At 39.7% G+C, this 12,309-nt stretch overlaps 1 protein-coding gene across 5 annotated transcripts in view; it reads right to left on the bottom strand.

The window, feature by feature from the left end:
* Positions 1-12,309, bottom strand: part of ADAMTSL1 (ADAMTS like 1) — an 878,957-nt gene that overhangs the window by 227,872 nt on the left and 638,776 nt on the right. For all 5 annotated transcript variants that reach the window (XM_044386899.3, XM_044386900.3, XM_057313473.1 and 2 more), the window contains 2 exons: positions 10,042-10,199; positions 4,640-4,751 (listed from right to left, as the gene is read on the bottom strand). In XM_044386899.3, coding sequence (XP_044242834.3) covers positions 4,640-4,751; positions 10,042-10,199 — 270 coding nt within the window. The remainder of the gene's footprint in view (positions 1-4,639; positions 4,752-10,041; positions 10,200-12,309) is intronic.

The raw sequence follows: 12,309 nt of genomic DNA, 5'->3' as shown, positions 1-12,309 counted from the left end.
CGTGGTTTTCTCCTTTATTCTCTCTCTTTTTTTTTTTTAAATGATTTTTTATTATATTATGTTAGTCACCATACAGTACATCCCCGGTTTCCGATGTAAGGCTCGATGATTCATTAGTTGTGTATAACACCCAGTGCACCATGCAATACGTGCCCTCCTTACTACCCATCACCGGTCTATCCCATTCCCCCACCCCCCTCCCCTCTGAAGTCCTCAGTTTGTTTCTCATAGTCCATAGTCTCTCATGTTTCATTCCCCCTTCTGATTACCCCCCCTTTCTTTATCCCTTTCTTCCCCTACCGATCATCCTAGTTCTTATGTTCCATAGATGAGAGAAATCATATGATAGTTGTCTTTCTCTGCTTGACTTATTTCACTTAGCATTATCTCCTCCAGTGCTGTCCATGTTGTAGCAAATGTTGAGAACTCATTCTTTCTGATAGCTGAGTAATATTCCATTGTATATATGGACCACAACTTCTTAATCCAGTCATCTGTTGAAGGGCATCTCGGCTCCTTCCACAATTTAGCTATTGTGGACATTGCTGCTATGAACATTGGGGTGCATATGGCCCTTCTCTTCACTACGTCTGTATCTTTGGGGTAAATACCCAGTAGTGCAATGGCTGGATCATAGGGTAGCTCAATTTTTAACTTTTTAAGGGACCTCCACACTGTTTTCCAGAGTGGCTGTACCAACTTGCATTCCCACCAACAATGTAGGAGGGATCCTCTTTCTCCACATCCTCTCCAACAATTGTTGTTTCTTGCCTTGTCTATTTTTGCCATTCTAACTGGCGTAAGGTGGTATCTCAGTGTGGTTTTGATTTGAATTTCCTTGATGGCTAATGATTTTGAACATTTTTTCATGTGTCTGTTAGCCATTTGTATGTGAAGACTGAGATTCTTAACGTGAAGAAGAAATGTACATGGAGAAGTTTCCCCCCCCCCCCCAGTTTAGGCTTTTGTTTCATTCTGACTCTAACCAACCTCCAAAATATATTCTCCCCGGGCAGGTGGCTGAATACTGTTATTGCTAGATACGTGTTAGCAAGTCAGAGCTAGAGTAATTAAAGGCTTGCAAAAGATTTTAGGAAATCAGAAGGAGGCTTATAAACCAGATTTCCTGGCTTGGGGCTGTGTTCTCGGACCACCCGCAAAAATTAATTGTTCATTAAAGACTTGAAAAAAGACCTTTTAACAATTTTACTGTAAAGATGAAAAGCATGGAAAGTAATAGGTAAAAACACATGTTCCATTAAGTTTTTTATTTCATAAGAAAATCAAAGAGAAAAATGACATTGTAAATAAGTAAATATACTTTTATTTTTCAATTAAATTGTATTCTAAAGCAGATAATGTTATGATAAACTAATCATTTTATAATTAAAAATTATAACTTATAGTTTTTATAAGCAAATCATTTTATAATTTCTATAATTTTACAATTTTCCGTATAATGATTTCTACTCAAGGACAGAATTTATCATGTAGTAAAATGTGGGCATAAGCAATAAGTGAATTATATAACTGAGATTATGATTTTTTAAAAACCATAATTTGTCAGCTTACAAATGTTGTTGTCAGGCCATCCGAGGGTGTGTGAAATGAAGGTTTAGAACAAAAACGAAATAAATGACCAGATAATTGTGTTTTCAAACATTTCACAATGTAATTGGAGTTGCAATTGTTTGCTTACACTGAGCAAAAATGGTCAACCCGTTGAATGTGGAACCAGCAATATAAAAGGGAACTCAGAGATCATTTTTTCAGTAATTTTCAAACTGTGGTCCGCAAAGTGGGAGGAAGGCTGATTTCCACATAGCTCCTAAATCTGCCTTCTGAGCAATACTCCTTTTATCTGGGCTTCCTAATAAGATTTCTGTTGAAGCAAGGTTTTGATTGCTCAAAACATCTGAAGACAACTAATGCTTCTACTTTTTCACTTAGATGCGAGGAAAATTCGGCCGAGAGGGGTTGGATATATATGAATCTAACATTAGTTGTCTTATTATATAGCAAGGCATCAGCAAGGGTACTGAAAGTATACTCCATCAGCAGCTCCGTGTGAAACTGGCACAGTGGGCATATTACTGAAATGTTACTTCTCACAAAGCACGGTTTGCATTTTAAGAGAAAAGAAAAAATAATTATTTGCTTGGATTTCTTTCTTTCTTTTTTTTTTTTAAAGATTTTATTTATTTATTCGATAGAGATAGAGACAGCCAGCAAGAGAGGGCACACAAGCAGGGGGAGTGGGAGAGGAAGAAGCAGGCTTCCAGCAGAGGAGCCTGATGTGGGGCTCGATCCCATCACGCCGGGATCACGCCCTGAGCCGAAGGCAGACGCTTAACCGCTGTGCCACCCAGGAGCCCCTGGATTTCTTTCTTTGAAACTATTTCCTATGCTAGTCATTAAGAGGTGTATCAGAATAACAAATTCTCATGAAACATCAAAGTCATTGGCATTTTATTTTTAAAGTAATTTTTTCTTCGGGACAGAGCAGATGGAAACAATATTTTGTTGAAATGCTTAGAATGTCGAATTGATAGTTATTTAACAACCAGGTAAAAGCACTTGAAGGCATTTTTGACTAACTCCTTTTAAGCTAAAACCTAACATTATTCTATAAAACCTCATTTTTGGTGGTTTGTTCACATTATGCGAATGAAGATGAATTCTTTTATATGTTCTTACTGTTTAAAAAAATTAATAGGTAATAATTTGTCTCTATTTTGAGGTACCATTCTTCTTTTCTCTTGTCAAAATAATCTAGTGATACCCATGTGGATTAATGACTTAACACTGTCCAATTAACAGGTTTCTATGAAGAGGGAGCCAGAATTTATTTGATGTGCTAGTTTTTAAAGGAATATACATAGAATTTTATGCTCATTAAATCAGCAAAATTAAACAATCCTTATAGTCCACAAATACTAGTTCAGCTGGCAATGAAACTCAACTATTCATATGCTGCTTATTACCATTCTGGAAAGAATTTTGGTAATATATGCCAATAGCCACAAAAATTCTGAAACTCACTCTTGAGAATTTATTCCAAGGAAATAATTTAAAAGGAGAAAAATACTTAGGTATTAAGTGATTCCTTATATTATAATAGAAAAGTTTAGATGAACTAAGTCTTCTATAGGGATGTGGCTAAATAAATTATAAAATAATTTGAAGCAATTATTATGTAACCATAGTAATTATCAAGGGCAGAAAATGAGGGAAAATATTTTTTCCAGTAACACAAAATGCTGTCCATGTTGCAGATGTGATGGAGTAGAGATAGGAATTCATTTGGTGACTTTTCAGGAGAGATGTGTTTTAATGAATAAAGAAGGCAAGTGGCATTACATTTATGGCGCAGATGATGGGATAGGGTGTAACAATAACTGAGTCTAAGCCTATAGAGCAGGGGCTTTTTTTTTCTCCTGGTAATAAACTATTTGCTTTAATTAAATTAATCTCTGATTCTTTTTAGACACATCATGCTAGGTAGTAGGCCTGACAGTCACTCTCCATTTGACTCCTGAATAAGTTAGTTCTCTTCACCCAGCTGAGTAGTTTATTCTCAAAAAAGAATAGAATCAAGACCGGTTCCACCACATTGAGATACCACCTTACACCAGTTCAAACTGCAAAAATTAACAAGGCAGGAAACAACAAATGTTGGAGAGGATGTGGAGAAAGGCGATCCCTCTTACACTGTTGGTGGGAATGCAAGTTGGTACAGCCACTTTGGAAAACAGAATGGAGGTTCCTCAAAAAGTTAAAAATAGAGTTACCCTATGACCTGGCAATTGCACTACTGGGTATTTACCCCAAAGATAACAGACGTAGTGAAGAGAAGGGCCATATGCACCCCAATGTTCATAGCAGCAATGTCCACAACAGCCAAACTGTGGAAGGAGCCGAGATGCCCTTCAATAGATGAATGGATAAAGAAGATGTGGTCCATATATACAATGGAATATTACTCAGCCATCAGAAAGGATGAATACCCACAATTTGCATCAATATGGATGGAACTGGAGGAGATTATGCTAAGTGAAATAAGTCAAGCAGAGAAAGACAATTATCATATGGTTTCACTCATATGTGGAACATAAGGAACAGCATGGAGGATGTTAGCAGAAGGAAGGGAGAAATGAAGGAGGGGCAATCAGAGGGGGAGATGAACATGAGAGACTGTGGAAACAAACTGAGGGTTTCAGAGGGGAGGGGGTGGGGGGATGGGTTAGCCCAGTGATGGGTATTAAGGAGGGCACATGTTGCAATGAGCACTGGAAGTTATATGCAAACAATGAATCATGGAACACTACATCAAAAACTAATGATGTACTGTATGGTGACTAACATAAGATAGTAAAAAAAAAAATAGACAATTCGGCATTGAAAAAAAAAAAAAAAGACTGTCTCCACTAATGGAACTCTACCGACAGGAAATGTTCATGGGACATCTAGAGGGAGGTATCCGCCTTACAGGAAGGCTTCAGGATTTGGTCCCATTCAGAATAAAGAATCAGACCCATCACAGCACTCAATTTCTTCCACATTGAAATGACTACTTTCATAACAGCCAAGCCTTCCCTCACAGAAGCCAACAGTTCCTAGGCTAAGTGAACACCATTACCTCCTCCACAGGTTGCTGAGCAAGGAAAGAAATCTGTCTCCCTCCATCGATGGATGATCGGCTGATAGAAGATGAACTGGACTGTGCTGTCAGCCGGCCCCGAGCTGTGGATCTGCAGGAGATAAAAGCAAAGAGAGAAACTGGTATGACAGGGAGGGGCTTTCTTGGTTCCCTGCAACTTTGGACCAGAATGCACAGTGGCGTGGACAGTCTTAGGCTGCATGAAGAACTGCATTGGGAGAGAAGTGGCCATAGCAGTATCATCGATCTTACCCATCAACTGTACACCATCACGACCATCACTTTTCAGTTCTGTTGCTACAGAACAAGGGATTATAGTGTCTCTATTTGTGAATCAAGTAGGATCTTTTCCCAGGCTACTTACTCCCTTTCCCTCCTGTATTTCCAGCTTCTCTGGTATGATACGAAAAATCATGTGGATTTTTAGATGTAATGTATGAATGCATATGGATTTTTATTTAATTTATTTATTTTAAGGATTTTATTTATTCATTTGTCAGAGAGAGAGAGAGCGAGAGAGCGAGCGCACAAGCAGGAGAAGCAGGCAGAGGGAAAAGCAGGCTCCCCACTGAGCAGGGAGCCCCACGCGGGACTCAATCCCAGAACTCTGATCTGAGCCAAAGGCAGATGCTTAACCAACTGAGCTACCCAATCATCCTGTGTATGTGGATTTTTAAATGTGGGTTTCAAAGTAGACAATTTGTTCTGAGGAAATTATAAATGCCATACACTGCAAAAAATTAAAGATCCTGTCTTTAGTTAAGAAAAAAAGAATTAAAGAATTAAATGGCTCTGCCCACTCAGAGACACGGAGTTTCCTGGCACTTTAGTGATTCACACATTTTAATGTGCAGAGTTACCAACTGGAAGCTTGCTGAAATGCAAATTCCTGGGCTCTTGCAATGCAAAGGCAATGGAAACATTGATAGTCCAAGTACCAAACTGAAAAACACCAACTTACACTATAAAAGCAAGAACTTTGAATACAACATGTCCTTATGGAAATTACAACCCCATTGTGTTTAAAAGAGGGGAAGTGAGGCAGTAATTCTTTAATAGTTCTTAAAAGTGCAAGGTTGAGAAAACATACTCAATGTAAAAGAGAAGGAGAAAGTACCCAAGAGGAGCAATGCCTTGATTTCACAAAGACATCATGACGTGCTGTGCTATCATATAGCACTGAGACAGCTGGGCAAGGCTTGCACTAGTTATTATACTAAAGGAAGATCCATGGATAACCAAGAGCCTCTTACTTCAAGACAGTAGAAGCCTATCAGCGCATCATATGGTCTACATCTTTGTTCATATTTTCAAGCCTTAAGGGGGTCCCAACTGCCCTTTACCTAGGATAAACTGATGGATTTGGCCTTTAGATTTTTAAAAAAGCCTATTTTTCTGCTACTGAGTTTAACAACTGGGTTAACAACTGGATTAAACATCTAGAACACTGGAACACGGGGAGCAGGTGTTAAACCCTAGACCAGTTTTTGGACTTTGGATGAAAATACTGGAAATGTTCCTCAGATAATCTGCAAGAGCTGGAAAAGGAGAAAAAAAGAGACAGAGAACTATAGAATATCTCATATTATGCTGGCGTTCTGACCCATGGAACATCGAGGTCTTTCTTAATTAAAATAAACAGTGATACAATCTCTTACTTTACAGCAAAAACAGCTGAAGCCATATGGTGTCTTTCACAAAAGGGGAGCAGAGCCTACAGATTAATATTTTTCAATCCTGTGTGTCAGATACAGGATACCTAATTGCTTGCTCAGGGATGTAGTATTAATCACATTCTTTGGAAAGGGTTTTTTTTTTTTTTTTTTTGGTTGTTTTTTTGTTTTAAGCTCACAAAAGCCTATAGCTCTCTTGGGATGTGTGGTTTCCATGCTGGAAAGGTATTAGAAGAGGACTCTCATTTGAACACCAGCTCCGTGAAAAAATAAAAAGACCAGAAGATTTATTTAGGCTTAGAGAGATGGACTGTTTTGCAGAGGTCCCTTTTGGGATGCTTGAAATTAAGTCCTAGGAAAGTGGAGGAAAAAACAAAAATGAGGAGGATATAACATCAAAATCCTTGGAGAAACCTTGTTCTAGAGTATCTGTACAGTGTCTGGGCTGAGTTTTTGATCTGGTTGGAGAGGAAAAAGATGGAGCACATCAACTAATATAACAAAATAAAAATTATAAAAACAAATCGTTCCAATTGAAAAAAAAAACAAAAAGACAGAACACGTCAAATTTTCAGCTTCCTAGAAGTTACCATTAAAAGCACCGTATGCCCTGAGAGTAAGGAATGCATGTTAAGAGGGAGTGTCAGTAAATATGTTGAATATTGTTCCTAATGAGTTCAGTGAAATTGATGTACAATGACCATGAATGCGGAGACTGTATGCCTAAATGTGAAAAGAGATTGGAAATGAGCAGGGGTATTGTTATTTCAAATAGATAAAACCAGTTGTGACATATCCAAATCTCTGACCACATAATCTTACTTGATTCTACACTGATAATATTTCTCTATGAGCAGCTTTTTAAAATAATAACCAACAACTACCACAGCAACCAGCAGTGACTACATTCCTACCGTATGCAGGGTGCATTTTATTTATATTAAATCAAATCTTAGAACTGCTCTGTATTATCTTTCCACCTTTACATTATAACGAGAGAGGTGAGTCTCCGAGAGATGGAATGACTTTGTCAAGGCTACGCAGCTAGGGAAGAGAGGAGCTGGGATCTGAATTCAGGTCTGCCTTGGCTTGAAAGCTGCCATTCTTTTCATGGAACCAAGCAATTCTGTTAGTGTTGGTGTTGTGGCGATACAGGTGTTTATCTTTAGTGGTGGCCCTGTACTGCTCTTCTCGGTATCTTCTTAATTTTTCATTTGAAAGTAGGAAAAGTATGTTTAAAATAAAGAGGCTAACCCGATGTCTCACTTCGATGGCCTCACTGTTGCTCACAGAGAGACGAGCTGTCACGTTCCTTGTTTCTGGTCTTATTAATTCTGGGTGGCTGGGACCTTTGTTATCATTAGCTCTGGAGCTTTATACACCCTAGATCCTCAGACATCAGGTTCTTGTTCTCCAGGGTATGTTGAAAGCTTCCATTTGACACATTAGAATTGTTTTAGGGAGCTAAACACATCTGGCGTATGTAATTTGGGCCTCCTTAAGTTAATAAGGAAAAAGGATGTTCTGAAACAAGCTTTTCTTCCTATAATTACAATGATTCAGTGTTTCTAATTTAATATAAGGACTTCTCACACTGAAAGGAAAAGAGAAGACAGAAGCTGGTCCCTTTCCATAGCAACTGACCGCACTGTCATGGTAGATAGAGTCAAAGGACAGGACAAGTGTGTGGACGGGTAATGGATGAATATTTAGTCCATGTAAAGTCAAAGGAATCAAGAAGACATTTCAAATGCATGAAAGACATCATCAAGGACACAAAGGATCTCTCAGTTGATGCACTACGAAATGCCACACCTTTTTCTTCTCAGTTGAGAAAAGGCTAATTCGCGAGCTTTAGCTGTTCCCCTACTATGCTCTTTTCTCTTCCCGATGTGGTAGAAACTTTTGCCTCAGACAAACCAGCAAGCGGCTGGGAGTCAGGAGTCACCCCGTGCTCCCTGGCTGCTGAATGATGCACAGGGCGGTGCTCCACACTGTTCAGAAAGACATATGAACGCATTACCTGTGCCTAATATGCTAATTGATGCAAATGGGAATCACACTTTTTCTACTACTTTGGTGGCTTAGGTACTCATCAGTCACCTTCCTCTATGCCGTTTTTCTGAAATTTCTAGAACGGGCACAAACCGAACAGGTACCTTAGCTGCTTTCACAAGCAGAGCTAAGTTGGAAATTCTAGCAAAGGATGGAACAACTGGAAAAAACCCTCTTCTGGCTAAGAACGTCATTTTCTTTCCTTGGGGCTGCAACTTCGGAAGGATGCACGTGCTTGATCAGGAAGAAATACAAAGGCCTAACCTAAGACAGTGGTGGCGAGGAGGGACAAGGAAGAATGGTCTTGAGATGGTATGGAGATAGAACAAAGTTTAATGCCTAATCAGGGGTGTAGAGGAGAAGGGGAAATCAGTGTGAATCAAAGATTTCTAATGTGGCTGGGTAAACAGCATAGTATTTCACAAGATAGGAAATAAAGAAGATTGAGTAGGTTTCTGGGGCCAGACAAGGCCAGTTTTGGACACGTTGCACTGGTTGTGCCTATGGGATATCAAAGTGGTGATGTGCAGAAGGCAGCTAGATGTATGAAACGCATCAGCAACGCTGTCAACTACTGACATGTGAACAATGTTACTTGAATCCAATTCTCTATTTTCAGTATGTGTATTAACTCTTGCAAGGGTAAGAGGGGAATGAATGCCAATGGTTCATTCAGCAGCACTCTAAGGGTTGCAAAAACTAAAGCCATCTCTCACTCTTGTGCTGTACTTGCATATTTCAGTGAAATGACTGAACCACCCACAGCATCATTTCTCTTGTGAGCTATCTCTGCTGGTTTGTAGCTTCTTGTTCACGTGACGGTGGCTGGCATCTGGACCGGATTAAAAAGAGCTACCATGCAGATGGAGACAGAGAACAGTGCTCTGGAACCCTTCTTCCATCCAACCTCACTGTCTATCCCATTTTCCTATGTACATTCTTACTTCCAGCTGCCATGGGGTCATTGAGTCTTAGCTTAAATCAAATGTCCTCTGGCTCCAGGTCCCATGATGAAAAATTTATGGAGTCCTGGACACATTACAAGTTTTACAGCTTTACAGCTGAAATCCTTCAGGTCCTTCTGACCTACTGAGGGAAAAAATATGTTTTATTTTATTGTGATTCCCAAACATTCTTCTAGTGTGTACATTTCTCCTACAGAATGGATTTGTTGCTTCCAGCAATGTGTTTTATATTACCTTGAAGAGCAGGGAAGCTCTGATAGGAGGAAACAAGTTAGTCTTATTGCCAGTACAAAAGAAAACAGAATTTGTAACGGGACGTATGACCAAGTCTATGGATCATTAGTCTGTCTTTATCTTTGAGGACACCTTATGTGAATCAGTGACTGTATCCTAACTTGTTTCAAAACAGTTTATATCCTCCAACTAATGATGTGTTGGTCTTTGAGTCTTTTTATTAAATAATGTACATATATATACACACATAAGGATTTTCTTAGGACCTTAAAAATATCATATGTTCTTGAAAGGCTAGGATGTACCTCAACACCCTTGAATTAAATATTTCCTGTATAATAGGATTTTCAAATCTGTGCCTAGACCCAAAGCGTCTCTCTCTCTCTCTCTCTTCAGGAGATTATAAGTAACAGTTTGGATATGGCTTGAAAACATGGTACCTAGAGGCACTTACCTTGACAATGAAATCTGCTGTGAGTGGCCCAGTCATTCTCAGTATCTCTTTGTCTGGAAATTTCTGGAAGTCCACACTAGAATTGTCCACAAGAAAGGTGCCTGTCGAGCTGAGACTGTTTTCACCTTTAGCCCCCTGTAGGGTTTTGGTTTCCAGATCTACACAGTCAGACACATATAAAGGAGAGAAAGATGTTCCCAGGGCTACCATGGACCACATGCAAGCACATTTCATAAAACAATCTAAGCTATGTAAGGGAGAATACCGTCCTTTATGTGGCTGACACAGTTGAAATTGGGATAGAAACAAAATTTATGGGCATCTCTGGATCACAGAAGAGCTTATGTTGCAAATGAAATTATTTTAAAACTCCTTAGCCAAGCATTCAAGGCTCCCAGTCAAAAAATCTTTGACTCCCGATGACCTCATTTGGGTACCCCACTTTACCACCATCCTACTTCTTTAGCTAAACCATCTCCCATACACAACTTATTGACTTCAGTCTCTATATGGCTCTCTGTCTAGACTACCCTCCAGTTTTCTTTTTAATCCATGTGATCCAGGGTGCCTCACAGAGTTTCCCTACGCACCCGTGCAGTTTCATAGTCACGCATTACCTTCGTGTATTTGTACCATCCGCTTTCTTACCGCGTGTGTGCTGTGGCTCGCCATGAAGAAACGATAGTAATGAGGACAAGGAAATCACCATTTTTTTAGTTCTCTTTTTAAAATCCTGCTGGTTACCTCATATAGTATTATGTACATACACGATCTTTTGTAAGTGCTTAAGAGAGAAAGAACTACTTGATTCCTGGAGCATTCCAACCTGAATTTGGCCAATGACAAGGGCGATGAAACATCTTTTGTTGTAGGAAACATGAGCAAGCTGGGGTTGAAGGTAATTAGGCCGTGTATTTCAGAGCAGGTTAAATGCTCATGTGATTGAGAGATGATTTAGAATAACTTCCCAGTGTGTGAAGAGGGATAGACTAAATTTAATGGTTTCTGGAGCTCTTAGCTTTAGCAGGGGTTCTTCAGAGAAGGACAGAGGCCAGGTGAGGTTCTGGGTCCTCTTACTCCACATTCGACCAGAATGACTCCCTTCTTCCATGTCTTACCAATTGGGGTTCTGGGATAATGTCAGGACCTCTGCAGGTACTAAAGTACCTGGACTAGATTATTCCAAGTGTTGTCTACCTCAAGCAGGAATACCAACAGAGGAAGAACGTTGGTGTCCAATGAAATGCCCCCAACCCTCAGATGAAGTCTGTGTAGCCCTTCTTCTGGAGTAGGTCAGGCTCCATCCCCCTGCCCTAGAGGAGAGAGGTCCTCACAGAAGAACATCACGCACATCAAAGGAGAACTGGAGGGGAAACCACAGCTGTTGTCATCAGAAGAACGCCAACAGCACGGGATCTCCTTCCTCTAGCCTTCATTCCTCAAGCTGCCTTATGTGTACGGGTACTCACGTGCAGCTATAGCTGCAAGACATAAATCTACTTAGTCTGGGAAAAATCCTGGGGGTCTGAGTCTGATTTGAGCATCTGATTCAGATTTATCACCAGGTCTCCCAGCTGTACTTCCCAAGGTACTTCTGATTGAAGATAAGCTGGGACTGGACCAGACTGCCTAGTCTTGTTCTGGTTTGGCCCTAAATATTTCAGGTTAGTCCCATATTAGACCAGCTTCCGGGAGGTAAGTGCAAAGGCTTGCAAGAGAAACAAGGTGCCATTTATTCACATATATATTATATTATATTAATTATATTATATTATATTATATTATATTATATTATATATTATTATATTCCAGATACACCAAACAAAAAGTTTTTAAGCTACATGTATGTTGTCAACAGTATGTCTGTTGGGGGGGGAACAAATTCCATTTTGCTTTCCATTTTTTATAAATATCATCTGCTGCTTCACCCCTTGAATTCTTGGGACAATCAAAGCCAATGAGGCTCATTCTTTAGCTTCTTAGTGATCACATAATCCAGAAAACTGGGAGGCTCATACATTTATAAAAATGAACTTCCTCTTCAATCTATTCCTTTGGGGTCTTTCTTCTGCATTGAGGAGTCAGTCCCCCACTTGGTGATGATCTCTGCCTGGATGTTTTATTCTAAGCGGGCCTGTCACTGCTCAGAAAAATACTGTTTTTGAGTGGGGTTGTTCCACGAGCGGTTACCTCTGTCCAGTCCTCCGGGGGAAAAGCAAATCATCCGAATGGTGCTAGTGTACACACATATATCATCCCTTGACATGT

Source organism: Ursus arctos, unplaced genomic scaffold (assembly GCF_023065955.2).
Source record: "Ursus arctos isolate Adak ecotype North America unplaced genomic scaffold, UrsArc2.0 scaffold_18, whole genome shotgun sequence".
NCBI classification, from domain to species: Eukaryota; Metazoa; Chordata; class Mammalia; order Carnivora; family Ursidae; genus Ursus; species Ursus arctos.
This window is presented reverse-complemented; position numbering and strand designations above follow the sequence as displayed.